Source organism: Panthera uncia (assembly GCF_023721935.1).
Source record: "Panthera uncia isolate 11264 chromosome B2 unlocalized genomic scaffold, Puncia_PCG_1.0 HiC_scaffold_24, whole genome shotgun sequence".
In the NCBI taxonomy this organism is placed as follows: domain Eukaryota; kingdom Metazoa; phylum Chordata; class Mammalia; order Carnivora; family Felidae; genus Panthera; species Panthera uncia.
In genome coordinates, this window is record NW_026057580.1 from 104,333,947 (window position 1) to 104,347,864 (window position 13,918).

The 13,918-nt window shown below is 47.8% G+C and overlaps 1 protein-coding gene across 5 annotated transcripts in view; it reads left to right on the top strand.

The window, feature by feature from the left end:
* AKAP12 (A-kinase anchoring protein 12) overlaps nt 1-13,918 on the top strand; it is a 100,955-nt gene that overhangs the window by 85,730 nt on the left and 1,307 nt on the right. For 4 of the 5 annotated variants that reach the window (XR_007462581.1, XM_049653053.1, XM_049653054.1 and 1 more), the window contains one exon: nt 8,481-13,503. Coding sequence is in view for 4 of the 5 variants with exons in the window: in XM_049653053.1 (XP_049509010.1) it covers nt 8,481-13,495 (5,015 nt within the window). In the remaining variant the exon portion in view is untranslated. Of the gene's footprint in view, nt 1-3,144; nt 3,264-8,480; nt 13,504-13,918 lie in introns of those variants that run through there. The other variant, XM_049653055.1, reaches the window with a different exon arrangement.

Below are 13,918 nucleotides of genomic sequence, written 5' to 3' on the forward strand. Positions count from 1 at the left end.
ATCTTTAGAATCACTATCCGTGAGTGGGTGGGTAGGATATATGTGTTTTTTTTTTAAATTTTAATTTTTAATTAATTTTTTGTGCAATAATGATTTCAGTGGTAGAATCCAGTGATGCATCACATGCATGTAACACGCAGTGCTCATCCCAACAAGTGTCCCCCTTAATGCTTCTTGCCCAGTCAGTCCATCCGCCGACCCAAAACCCCTCCAGCAACACTCAGTTTGTTCTCTGTATTTATGAGTCTCTTACGGTTTGTCCCCCTCTCTATTTTTGCTCCCCTTCCCTTACGTTCATCTGTTTTGCATCTTAAATTCCACATACGAGTGAAGTCATAGGGTATTTGTCTTTCTCTGACTTCTTTCGCTTAGCATCATACCCTCTAGTTCCATCCACGTAGTTGCAAATGGCAAGATTTCATTCTCTTTGATTGCTGAGTAATGTTCCATTGTACATATATATCACATCTTATCAGTTGATGGACATTTGGGCTCTTTCCATACTTTGGCTGTTGTCAATAGCACTGCTGTTTGTTTCTTTTTTTTAATTTTTTTATTTTTTAAAAATGTTTATTTTTGAGAGAGTGACAGAGTGTGAGTGGGGGAGGAGCAGAGAGAGAGGAGACACAGACTCTGAAGCAGGCTCCAGGCTCTGAGCTGTGAGCACAGAGCCCGACGTGGGGCTCAAACTCATGAGCCATGAGATCATGACCTGAGTCCAAGTCAGACGCTTAACCGACTGAGCCACTCAAGCGCCCCTCTTTCTTTTTTTTAATAGCATGACTATAACCATGAAAAACTGCTTTTTACACTGCAATAGATAGAATTTAAATTGCTGTCTACATCAGACATAATAGCAGTTTTCCCATCCAAGTGTGGGAGTTGAGATGTCTAAATACTTTTTCTTGTCGTAAGTTACATTGACAAATTATAAAATCTTATCATGATTTATGGAAAGTAAGAATTTTAGCACTTTGAAAGTGTATGAAATTAATTTTTCCTTTAAAAAGACAAACTTTTTTTTGTTCCTTTTTAAAAAAATTTTTTTTTAATGTTTATTTATTTTTGAGACAGAGAGAGAGAGACAGAGTATGAACGGGGGAGGGTCAGAGAGAGGGAGACAGAATCTGAAACAGGCTCCAGGCTCTGAGCTGTCAGCACAGAGCCTGACACGGGGCTCGAACTCACAGACCACGAGATCATGACCTGAGCCGAAGTCGAACGTTTAACCGACTGAGCCACCCAGGCGCCCCTTGTTCCTTTTTAATGCATTGACTCTCTAAGTGTTTCTCTCCAGCCTTTGGTCCCCCAGAGATGCCACACCCCCATTATATGACACTGGCCAAGTCCTATGACCATTAAAAAAAAAAATAGACTGTGTTTTTTTAGAGCAGTTTTAGGTTCATAGCAAAAACGAGTAGAAAGTAGAGAGTTCCTATATGCTCCCTGCCCCCCTCACATGTGCTGTCCAATCCCTCTTCCACTAACAAATCCCGCACCAGAGTGGTGCATTTGTTACAGTTGATGAAACTACATTGACATGTCATTATCCCCCAAAGTCTCTAGTTTATATTAGGGCTCACTCTGGGGTTTTGAACAGATGATGTGATGATCCTATGTATCCACCCGTATTGCCTCATGGTATATAGTTGACCCGTGAACAACACGGGTTAGGGCTCCCCAGTTGAAAACCCATATACAAGTTTTCACTCCCCCCTCAAAACCTAATTACTATGAGCCTGCTGTTCACTGGAAGTGTTACTGATAATGTAAACAGTCGATTAACATATATTTTGCATGTTACATGTTTGATATACTCTATTCTTATAATACAGTAAGCTAGAAAAAGAAAATGCTATTAAGAAAATCATAAGCAAGGACGGTGCCTGGGTGACTCTTGATTTCGGCTCAGGTCATGATCTCGGTGTGTGGGTTCCACCCGTGCCTCGGGCTCTGCGCTGACAGCATGGAGCCTGCTTGAGATTCTTTCTCTCCCTCTCTCTCTGCCCCTCCCCCCCTCAAAAATAAATATGTTTAAAAAAAAAAAGAACGATAAGAGAAAATACATTTGCAGTATTGTGCTGTACGTATTGAAAAAAATCCACGTATAAGTGGGACTGCACGATTCAAACCATGTTGTCGAGGGATAGCTCGTTTCACTGCTGTAAAAATCTTCTGTGCCCTGTTGATTCATCCTTACTTCGCTTCCAACCTTTGGCAACACTGACCTCTTTATTGTCCCTGTAGTTTTGCCTTTCCCAGAGTGTCATATGGTTGGAATCATACAATACGTACCCTTTAAAGATTGGCTTCTTTCATTCAGTGATACACATTTAAGGTTCCTCCATATTTTTCCGTGGCTCTGCTGGCTCATTTCTTTTTAGCACTGAATAATATTACATTGTCTGGATGCACCATAGTTTATTCATCCATTCACATAATGAACATCTTGGTTGCTTCCAAGTGTATGCAATTACGAATAAAGCTATAAACATAACTATAAACATCCATATGCAGGTTTTTGTGTGGACGTGTTTTCAGCTCATTTGGGTGAAGTACCAGGGGGCACGGGACATGGTAAGAATATGTGCAGTTTTGTGGGAAACTGCCAAACTGCCCTCCAGAGTGTTTGTACCATTTTGCATTTCCCACATAACCATTTTTGAAGTCCATTTACTCCCCAGTTGGAGGGACAGGGTGAACTCTTCCTTCAAACCCTAAGCCTTTGTGACTCTAAATGAGAGCTTTGCGATGGGAACCTGCGTGATGTCCCCGGTTCTTGTTCTAACACTCAAGACATTGAAAGTTTTTGAAACTGAACAAACCCATGCACAAGATCCCGCTATCCTTTGAGCCATCGCCCTGTATTGCGATTTTGGAGGCCACCTGCCTTCTGGCTCAGATAAGGAGGCGGGTCAGGGATCCAGCAGTATTTAGGTTTAGCGGTTTGGCAGTCATTTAGCCACGAGAGTTTTGGTACTCGAATGTGTGTGAGTTTGAAGAGATCACATCGAGGTGAAGCACAGGACCCCCAGGGACCCTTCTTTGAAGGCCCGTGAAACCAAAGCCCTCGGCCACTGGGCCACGAGGAGACTGTGCCCTCTGTGACGCACGCGGTGGCCCCCAGGGGGCGCCCTCGGCACCGGCACCGGTGTCCGTCCCGCGATGGGGCAGCGGGGGAAAGAAGCCTGGGCCTTCTCGGGCACTGTGGCGCTGCCCCTGCCGGCCGGTGCACAGGATGCCCTGGTGGAGTAACCTTTGCTGTGAGTAGCGCGCCCCCTGGTGGCTGTCGGCCCGGGGACGCGGCGGGTGGGTCGGCTTTGAGAGCCACCCGCTGGACCTTTCGTGAGTGCCGGCCACCCCTCGGCGTGGGGGCTTCCAGCCTGCCTCCTTTCCCTTGCTCTGACCAAGCCCTCGGCATGGAGGCACGCGGGGAGGTGTTAGGAAGGGACCCGGCGGCCCCGGTACAGCCGACGCCCTGGGGTTCGGATGACCCAGCGGCCCGGCTCGAATACGAAGCCCTCCCTGCCGCTCGCTCCTGGGTCGTGTCGCGTTTGCTGCGGGCTGGAGCGGCGGTGGAGCATGTGCCCAAAGCCTGTGCTCCCAGAGCAGTGATCCCACCCGGACCCAGGCCGCACGCCGCTTCCTGCCAGGAAAGGACACAGCCCGAGGACTCAGGCTTGAGAGGGGCGTCGGGCTTGGCCCGAGGTGGTGGCCGGCCGGGGTCACCTGGGAAGGTCTTTGCACAGGAGGATAAAGAGAACATGATACAGGTCTCAACAAATCACTAGCATTTACCAACGGCCAGAAACAGCTTGGAGGAGAGCGAATGGGGGATGTGGCACAGGACAGACGGGCTTTGCTTGTTCGGCCGCACCGTGGGGAATGTGTAGCCGACTGCGTAACAGGAAAGGAGGCTGAAAGATGGAATCCAGGTTCCAGTGCGTTTCCCAGCCATCGCCCGTGGTTTGGGGCAGAACAGGCACCTGTAACGTGGAAGGTGTGGTCGGAGTTGGCTTTTTTGTTGGTCGTGGCTGCAACTAATTGGCCCTTGGTTGCCAGGCTGGGTGGCGTAGAAGATTGTGTCGGAAGTCCTGCAGCCATTAGGGGTGGGTTGCAGCGTCACTTTGTGATCAAAGAGGTATTTTAGGAAGCAGAGCCTCCCTGGAAGGTCTGCCCCGGTTCGGGAGGGCGCGGAAGGGAAGTAGAAGCTGGAATGGGGGCTGAGTTCTGCTGTGTGGCTCTTAACCCAGAGCACAAAGGCCCCTCCTGGGCCAGCAGTGGCCCAGTCTGGAAGGCTGTTGCGACAGCCATTAGCTCCTGGGATTCCTTAGGTCAAAAGACAGGGCAGACCAGTTAGGATTTAAACATCTCTTGTGATCCTTAAAAAAATGTGCTCAGCCCCGTCTATCACTCTGTCTAGAGAGAACAACTCCGTATTTCCAGGCTGCGCCGGGACGGTCAATAGCTGTTTTGTTCTGCCGGTTGACAGCTGTTGATCTTTGTCTCTCTGGCTTTGACCGTACACATTCCAGTCATCCCAGAATTTAAGAAAAAGTGTTTCAAATCGAAACAGATTTGGGAGCATGGAGGGGAATTAGGAAGATGGTAGAGACACCACCTGTTTTCTCCCACCACGTTAGCAACACGTCTCCGCGTTTTCTAATAAATTTTGGAAAGGTTGGGTGAGGAGTGTTCTGTTTCTCTCCTACGTTGCGGGCAGGAAACTTTTAATGTGTATTCGTGGACATTATTAGTAAAATTGTACGAGAACGGACTTTATTGTTGGGGTTTAACTTTTTTTCTCTAGCGTATTTTCAGCGGTAGTAGACACCTTTTTTTTTTTTTTTTTTTTTTAAAGGTCACATCTCTTGTGTGGCGTTAAAAGGGTGTGTGGAAGGTTTTTCTCGTGCGTGTCCTTGCATCATTGGGGAAATTTGTAGAAAGTAGTTCGTGTCATGGAAGTGGACTTAATTCAAAGAAACTTTTAACCTTTACCGCGAGCAGGTTTATCATAGGAACACGTGGAAATTTACAGCATTTTTGTGTTTGAACAGATTATATACGTGGTGCCAAAAAATAATGGGAAGAGCATTCCCGGAGGACTTCTAGAGGAGGTCTGTCTCCTGACTCGAAACAAGTGTCCGGGGATACTCTAGGAAGTCCAATGACATACATCTAGCCAGTCTCAATTTTTCTTCCTGTTGGAATGTTTGCCACAGTGTGGGTGCTGATTATTTCTTTATTCTTTATAAAGCTTCAAGTTGGTCAGAAATGTGTATTTCGTAGTGATTTTTTTTTTTTAAAGGGAACTCAGGAAGTGTACTTCAGATGAAAATAATGAGACCCTTGGTTTTCTTCAGACCTCCTTCTCTAAAATATTGAGTTCTCTGTTGTTGTTTTTTTTTGAATTTGTTATTTATTTAATGCTACCTCAGACGCTGATGTCAGTTAGAATCAATGCGAATTGGCTTTTGCTTACAGAAAAAGGTAGAGACGACGATGTCACGGTCAAAGGCCCTGTCCGCACGGTGCCATGTGCTTAGTATGAGAATGCTTCCTTAGTTTCTCTTCCTTATGGTCTGCAGAATAAAATAAAACCCACCCAGTACTGCGATAGAGACTTGTAGACACAGATTGTAATAGTTCACATCAAGGACAAAACTATTCTTGTGGGAAAGAAAGATCCTATAAGCTGGGTGAAGTTACGGATTTGGGGAAGCATGTTGTTTTTGTCTTTCCAAATATATCTGTGTTTCACATATTTATGGATATGTTCTATGTGTTGGTATGCATACTGTTTATAATTACTGAGCTTCATCTTCTGCTGTGGGCATTAAGTGTATTATTACAATTAAGACCTTTTCTGTGTTCACTTTAATTGACTTCTTTGTTAGAGAAAGCAGTACATATTCTAGAGGAAAATTGATAGAAGCAAAACTAAAATATATCACATTTCCATCCCCCAGAGATCATATGTGAGGTAGGTGTGTATGTGTGGGGGGTGGGGGTTAAATGTGATCATATTGTATATGCTATGTGGTGACCTTCAACTCTTTCGTTTTGGTGAAAATCCCATCTCCTCTAATCCCAAATCATACTCACATTTTCCCAAGAAAAGCCAAAATGTCCTTTTGTTAGTTTGCCCTAACTAATATCCAATCTAGGACCATGCCCAGCTTGACTTACTGTTATGCTTTTTAAATTTATTAATTTAGCTCAGTACCCCTCCCTTTTATTACATCACACTGACTTGTTTTTTAAACATGAGTTTTTAAATTTAAAAACTGCGGACAAATACACACACCCATATACTCTTGACCTAATCCACCAGTTACTGATATTTTAGCACCTTCTCTCCCCTGCCCCCCACCCCAGCCCTCAGTGTCTCTCCTTAAACTGTTTGAAAGTTACTTGCGGACAATCTACGTGCGTTTTTGTTTCATTTTTGTCCCTTGTGACATTGATGTATCAGACCAAGCTAGTTGTCTTATAGAATATCCTTCATTGATTTATCTGATTGTTGCCTTACAGATTCCATTCAACATTTTTAGTAGGAATACTGTAGGTGATTTATTGGCCTTCTCAGTGCCTCACATCAGAAAGCATGCTGACAGTTTTGTTCTGTTATTAGGGATGTTAAGTTTAAGGCAGTACCTGCCAGATCCCTCCACCGTAAAGGAAGTTTTTCCCTTTTGATCTGTGTGTTAATACTCTAAAACTGTAGGTTTCCTGACAGCCTTTCGCCCAAAGGTTTCTAGCATTTCTGGATCTTTGAATGAGTTATTACAAAGGTGTGGGTAAAGAGCGGTTTCCTTCATCTAATGACAAACAGCCAACTAGGCTTTTCCAGATGAAATAACCACTTCAGCTATAGTGAATCTGACAGTTTCCTTGCTTTGTTTTCTTTTCTATGAAAACTTTTCCCCTGCCCCTGTCTTTTTGTTTGTTTCTTTTTGAATGGCCGATTTTCATGGTGATATGCCAAGCTCCAAATTTATCAGTCACACCCACCTTCAAAAGAGGAAAATTTCCCGTAACCACACTTGCCATGAAACGGGGCTGCATTTTACTTTCTATTTCACATAACGAGAAATGATTTTTACTTTTCGAAGCAACTGGAAACGTCCAGTGCAACTGGCCCTACAGGTGAACCGAACTACAACACGGCTTTCTTCTCCCCAAATAACTACAAAAGAAAATCCACTTACGTGTATCGTACTTGATGAAAGACATAAGTCCATCTTTAAATACCACATCGCTCCACATCTTGAAGGCTGAAGAGCTGTTTGTCCTGGTCTAGGAAGAGCCTATGTAACTGGCTATAAAAGAAACATCTTTGTTAACTCTTGTCCTTAATAAATAATATGTGAATCCCGATGCAGTAGAATTTTGAATTCTAAAGAGAATGACTATAGATCAAAGTGGAAGGTATATCTAGATTTAGTGATTGGTCTTTCTCATAAGGAAATACTGCCTGTTCCCTAGTTACTTTTTTAGTATCACTCTTGATTCGTGGACTCTTGTTTTGTGACCCATCATTGTCATTGTTGTTTGTCATGCTTCAGCTTTTGGGTACCGCCTTTTAAAAAAAACTTTTTTGAGTATAGTTGATACACAGTGTTACATTAGTTTCAAGTGTAGACATAACGATTCTACACGCTTCTGGGTGGTGCTGCGGAGCACCTCCTTTCTGTTCCTCACTTTGCCTGACCCGGCCTGGAATTTCCCTGTGGAGCCCTGGTCCGTTTTTTGGGACTTGTTACAGAGACCAGCTAGTTATCACATAGAACGTCCCTCCTTAGATTTGTCTGGATTCTTACTTTTTGTTATTCTTTAGCTTATTTCTCCTAAACGGGGTGGATTCTAGATCACGGGCGTGATGATTGATTCTGTTTTGCATTGCAACAGAGCCTGTGCCGTCTGCCTGACCCACTCTTAGTGATGCTGCAGCTACTTCTGCTTAATATGCTGGTACTTGAGTGTGTTCACTTTTCCTTCATGGGGACCAGAAGGAGCAGAGTAGGATCTTTAAACCTGAATTCTTTTTTTTTTTTTTTTAATTTTTTTTAACGTCTATTTTTTGTTGAGAGACAGCATGAGCACGGGAGGGGCCGAGAGAAGGGGAGACACAGGATCTGAAGCAGGCTCCGGGCTCTAAGCTGTCAGCACAGAGCCCGATGCGGGGCTCGAACCCACGAACTGTGAGATCATGACCTGAGCGGAAGTCGGACGCTTCACCGACTGAGCCACCCAGGCGCCCCTCTTTAAACCTGAATTCTTAAAGGTCCTTTGAAAGAAGTAGCGTTTGCCTAATGTACTGAGATTTGCAAATACTGAGAAGACTTTAACTGTGTCCTGGAACTGCCTGACATTAAAGAACGTATTAATGGGTTAGGTTTTTTAAAATATGTAGGGTTTTGTTGAGCTGTAATAATTTTCTCCCTTCTCCCCCACTGCTCTCCTTTTTCTGTTAATAGTTGGACAGAGAGAGTCGGAAGATGTGAGCGAAAGAGACTCAGATAAAGAGATGGCTGCTGGTTCAGCGGTTGTGGGCGACATCACAAAGGATGGGCAGGAGGAAGTGCCTGAAATAATCGAACAGATTCCTTCTTCAGAAAGCAATTTGGAAGAGCTAATACAACCTACTGAGTCCCAGTCTAATGATGTTGGATTTAAGAAGGTGTTTAAGTTTGTCGGCTTTAAATTCACTGTAAAAAAGGATAAGACCGAGAAGGCTGACACGGTCCAACTTCTCACTGTCAAAAAAGACGAAGGGGAAGGAGCAGGGGCGCCGGACGGGGCCGGCGACCACCAGGAGCCCAGCCAGGAGACCGGGGAAGCAACAGCCAAAGAAAGGGAGCTAAAACAATCCACAGAGAAACCCGAAGAAGCCCTCAAACACGAGCAGAGCACCACGGAAATTTCGCTTCAACCTGAGTCTGGCCAAGCAGCAGAGGAAGGCAGAGATGGAGAAGAAAAACAAAAGGAGCCCACCAAATCTCTAGACTCCCCGACGAGTCCCCTGGCCAGCGAGACAGCGTCACCCTTCAAAAAATTCTTCACTCAAGGTTGGGCCGGCTGGAGAAAGAAGACCAGTTTCAGGAAGCCTAAGGAGGATGAGCTGGAAGCTTCAGAGAAGAAAAAGGACCAAGAGCCAGAAAAAGGAGACACACAAGAACAGGCAGAGACCTCTGAGAAAGCGGCTCCTCCTGAACAGCCACAGCCACAGGAGGCCACCGAGAGCGCCGGCGAGGCCCGACTGTCGGCGGAATATGAAAAAGTGGAGCTGCCCTCCGACGACCAAGGGCAGGAGGCTCCTGGAGAGAAACCCGCCCCTCTAGCGACGGAAATATTCGACGACAAGGTGGAGATCGTCGCAGAAGTCCACGTCAGCACGGCCGAGAAGAAAACCGAGGCGCAGGAAGCCGAGGCGGAGGAAGCCGAGGCGGAGGAAGCGGAAGCCGCGGAGCCCCCGCCCCCTGAGACAGCTGTGGAAACCCCGGCTGAACTTGAGAAAGCCAGGCCCGCGGCGGAGCCGGCGAAGGCCACGGAAGCGTGCGCCCCCGGCGGTGACCACAGCCGCCCCGCCGACCTGAGCTCCGAGGAGAAAGCGCCCCCCGCCCACCCCGAGGGCCTCGCGAGCGAGGCGGATGTGCTGTCCTCGCAGGAGAGAACGAGGGCGCAGGGAAGCCCTTTAAAGAAACTCTTCACCAGCACCGGCTTGAAAAAGCTTTCCGGGAAGAAGCAGAAAGGGAAGCGAGGGGGAGGAGACGAGGAGTCCGGGGAGCATCAGGCCGCCCCGGAGTCCCCGGACAGTACCGACGAACAGAAGGGCGAGAGCTCCGCTTCGTCGCCCGAGGAACCGGAGGAGATCACGTGTCTGGAGAGAGGCGTCGCGGACGCACAGCAAGAGGGGGACGCCGAGGAAGGCGCTGTCTCGGACGGGGAGAAGAAGCGAGAAGGGGTCACTCCCTGGGCGTCTTTCAAAAAGATGGTGACGCCCAAGAAGCGTGTCCGAAGGCTTTCGGAGAGCGATAAGGAGGACGAATTGGAGAAAGTAAAGAGCGCCACCCTGTCTTCCACGGAGAGCGCAGCCTCCGAGACGCAAGAGGAAGCAAAAGGCAACGGAGAGGAGCCAAAGCCCGAAGAACCAAAGCGCAGAGTGGATACTTCAGTCTCCTGGGAAGCTTTAATTTGTGTGGGATCGTCCAAGAAAAGGGCAAGGAAGGCATCATCTTCTGACGACGAAGCGGGACCAAAACCAGCGGGAGGAGAGGGCCAGAAGCCAGATGATGCAGGAAAAGACAAAGAAACGGGACCAGATGCTGCCCTCGCTAGTTCCCAGGAACACGATCAAGGGCCAGGAAGCTCCTCACCGGAGCAAGCTGGGAGCCCCTCTGAGGGGGAGGGAGTTTCCACCTGGGAGTCATTTAAAAGATTAGTTACTCCAAGGAAAAAATCCAAGTCAAAACTGGAAGAGAAGAGCGAAGACTCCGTAACTGGGTCTGGCTTAGAACATTCAGCTTCAGATGTCGAACCCGGGAAAGAAGAGTCTTGGGTTTCGATTAAGAAATTTATTCCCGGGCGGAGGAAGAAAAGGTCAGATGGGAAACCGGAACAAGCCACCGTTGAAGACACGGGGCCAACAGAGGTCAACGAAGATGATTCTGATGTCCCAGCTGTGGTACCTCTGTCCGAGTACGATGCAGTAGAAAGGGAGAAAACCGAAGCACAGCAAGCCCAGAAGGGCGAGGAGAAGCCTGAGCCAAAGGTAGCTGTTTCTGTGTCAGAGGAGCTCGGTACGACTCTGGTTCATGCTGTGGCTGTGACTGTTGTTGACGGGGCAAGGGCTCTTAGCAGTGTTGAAGAAAGGTCACCCTCTTGGATATCTGCCTCAGTGACAGAACCTCTTGAACAAACAGAAGATGAAGCCAGACCCCTAACCGAGGAGGCATTTGAAGGGGAGGTCCTTGCAGAGGAAACCCCCGTCGTTGCCAAAACTCTGCCAGAGGGTCAAGACGCCATTGACGACACAGTCGTCAGCGAGGTGGAGTTGACTTCCGAAGCTGTGACCGCTGCAGAAACTACAGAGGCATTTTGTGCTGAAGAAGCAGCAGAAGCATCTGGTGCTGAAGAGACCACCGACATGGTCTCGGCTGTTTCTCAGTTAACTGACTCTCCAGTCACCACAGAGGAAGCGACGCCAGTTCAGGAGGTGGAAGGCGGTGTGGCAGACATAGAAGACCAAGAGAGGCGAACTCAAGAGGTCCTGCAGGCAGTCGCAGAAAAAGTTAGGGAGGAATCACAGTTGCCCGACACCAGAGGGCCAGAAGACACGATGCAGACAGTGCAGGAAGTAGGGGCCGAAATTCCAGAGAAGGTAGACGCGGAAGAGGAAGGTTCTCAAGAGCCGGATCTGAAGAAAGAGACGGACGTAGTGACGGAAGTACACGTAGAAGAAACTGAGACTGAGACCTTGACACAGGAGGAGGTGATTGTACAGGCCGCCCCCGAAAGCTTGGAACAAGTTCCTCAAGTCGCAGACAGTGTAGAGCCTAGTGAGCTTAGAACCACTTGTCCAGCTGAAACCTTGGTTGGGGTAAAATCAGAATTTATTCTAGAACAGGCTGTTGCTCCCGACTCAGCTGAAACCCTTACCGACAGCGAGACCAACGGAAGCACCCCAGTAGCAGATGCTGAGGCTCTAAATGTAACACAGCAAGAGAAGATGACAGACAGCCACGAAGATCCCGAGGTCGCCTCTGGGGCACAGTCACAGATCACGGAAGCAGAGGCCGTTCCTGCACCAGAACAGATGCCTCCAGCACCTTCTAGTTTTCAACCCCAAGAAGAAGATACAGGACATTCAAAAATGGAAGAGGTTCTGGAACATACGGATGAAGAGGTATCAGTAGAAACTGTACCCATGCTTTCAAAGACTGAAGTGATGGAAGAGGAAGGCCAGTCTACTGACCGGGAAACCAAAGACACACCGCTTGTTGAAGGCCCCGAGGTGTCTACAGACACTGAAACAACAGTCCGTGAGAAAGAGACCATGGAAGTTGCCCTTGAAGATGAAGTCACCGAAGAACCCGAATTTCAGAAGAATGATGATACTGAACTCCAGAGCCACACGCCATCTCCTCCAACCCACGCGGAGGAAGAGACGGTAGTTGAAGTAGAAAGGGAGAAAACGGAAGCAAAGCCAACCCGAGCGAGTGAAGAGGAACTTGAGCAAAAACCAGCCGTGACAGTATCTGAAGAGCTTAGTAAGCAGCTGGTGCAGACGATTAGTGTGGCCGTCATCGACGGGGAAAAGGAGGTTACCAGTTTGGAAGAAAGTTCTCCTGGGCTGGCTCAAGAGGACGCGGTATACACAGAAACTCCAGCTCAAAGCTCTGAGCCGTCATTACCTCTAACGGCTGCAGCAGTGGAGGAGAAGGTCTTGGGAGAAACCGTCAAGATTTTAGAAACACCTGAAACCCTGGAAACTGCAGATGCACATTTAATACCAGAAGAAAAATCCTCTGCAAGAGATGAGGACTTCACTGCTCAGCCAGGGGAAGACGAGGTGCCCACAGGGACGGAGTCTCAGCCGGAATCAGAACCGGAGGCCGTATCGGCCACGCCTGAAGGAGGCATCAGTGGTGACCTGGAAGCAGACAAGACCACACCGCAGAAACGGGCCTCAGATGAAGAGGACGAGCCGGCTGGTTGCCAGGAAGCCCAAGTAAGTGAAACTAGCAAGGAAGATTTAAAGGCTGAAAACGAGATTTTGAAACTTGAGACCGAGAGCAGTAAACTGGTACAAAATGTGATCCAGACCGTTGTTGACCGGTTAGTAAGTACTGAAGAAACAGCCACTGATTTGCAGACACAGGCTCAACCTATACAAGCTGACACCCGGGAAGCTAGACCGCAAATTGAGGAGAAAGAAAGGGAACTTCAGGCCTCTGCACAGGATGAAACACACACCGTTGCAGCCGAAGAAGAATCCACGCTAACCACCGTGGAACAAACCCACTCTGATGTTTCCAAAGCTGTGAGCGAAGCTTCCGAAGAGATTCCAGCCGTGGAGGTCGAAAGTTCCGGTGTAACCGACCAGCAGCTCGAAGAGGCAGTTCTCCCGTCGGAGGAAAAGAAAGAAACAACTGGAACAAAGTCTATTCCAGAAGATGGCGATCGCGCCGAGTTAGGCGAAAGGATAGAGAAGTCACTGTCTAAATCCCAGGAAGATGAAGAGGATGATGCTGTTGATGACCCTGAGAGCCACCACTCAGCCCTGGAAGATTCTGAGGCCTCGAGAGGCTTAACCAAAGAGTCCCTGGACACAGATGGACCAGCGCTGAAAGAGGAGGAAGGTGGCCAGGAAGTAGAATTTCAGGAAGGAAGAGCCCACGGTGAGTCAGAAGAAGAGATCGAAACCCAGACACCGGGAGAGACGCAGAAACGAGAGGAAGGACCAGCAAAATCAGAACCCACGGGATCCTAAAACATCATGTAAGCGAGCTTCCTTTCCTTCCAAAACACTTTTTCCTCTTTCATGCCACTCGATGGCAAATCTGCTATAAAGGAAGCAGGAGTTTAAATAATTACGACTTTATGCAGAACCTTCAGTTGGGGAAAAAGCAGTCAAGTAGATCAGGAGACCTAGCTTCCCTTCCTTTTCCCCCCCTCACTGACAACCCGTTCAGTCTTACTGGTGTCATGAAAACAGTGACTTGGTTTTACCCCCATGTGACTGCTTTCCGAGAAAATAAACGGGGCACGTGTGCGCGCACAAGTGTGCGTTTGCGTGTTTGGCTCAAAGGCCTAAGAAATACGTTGCGCTCACAGCACCATAACTCACCAGTTCATTGAATTTTTCTTCAAAACGAGAAGCCCAAAGTAAGTTTTTATCCTATGGCTTGAAACT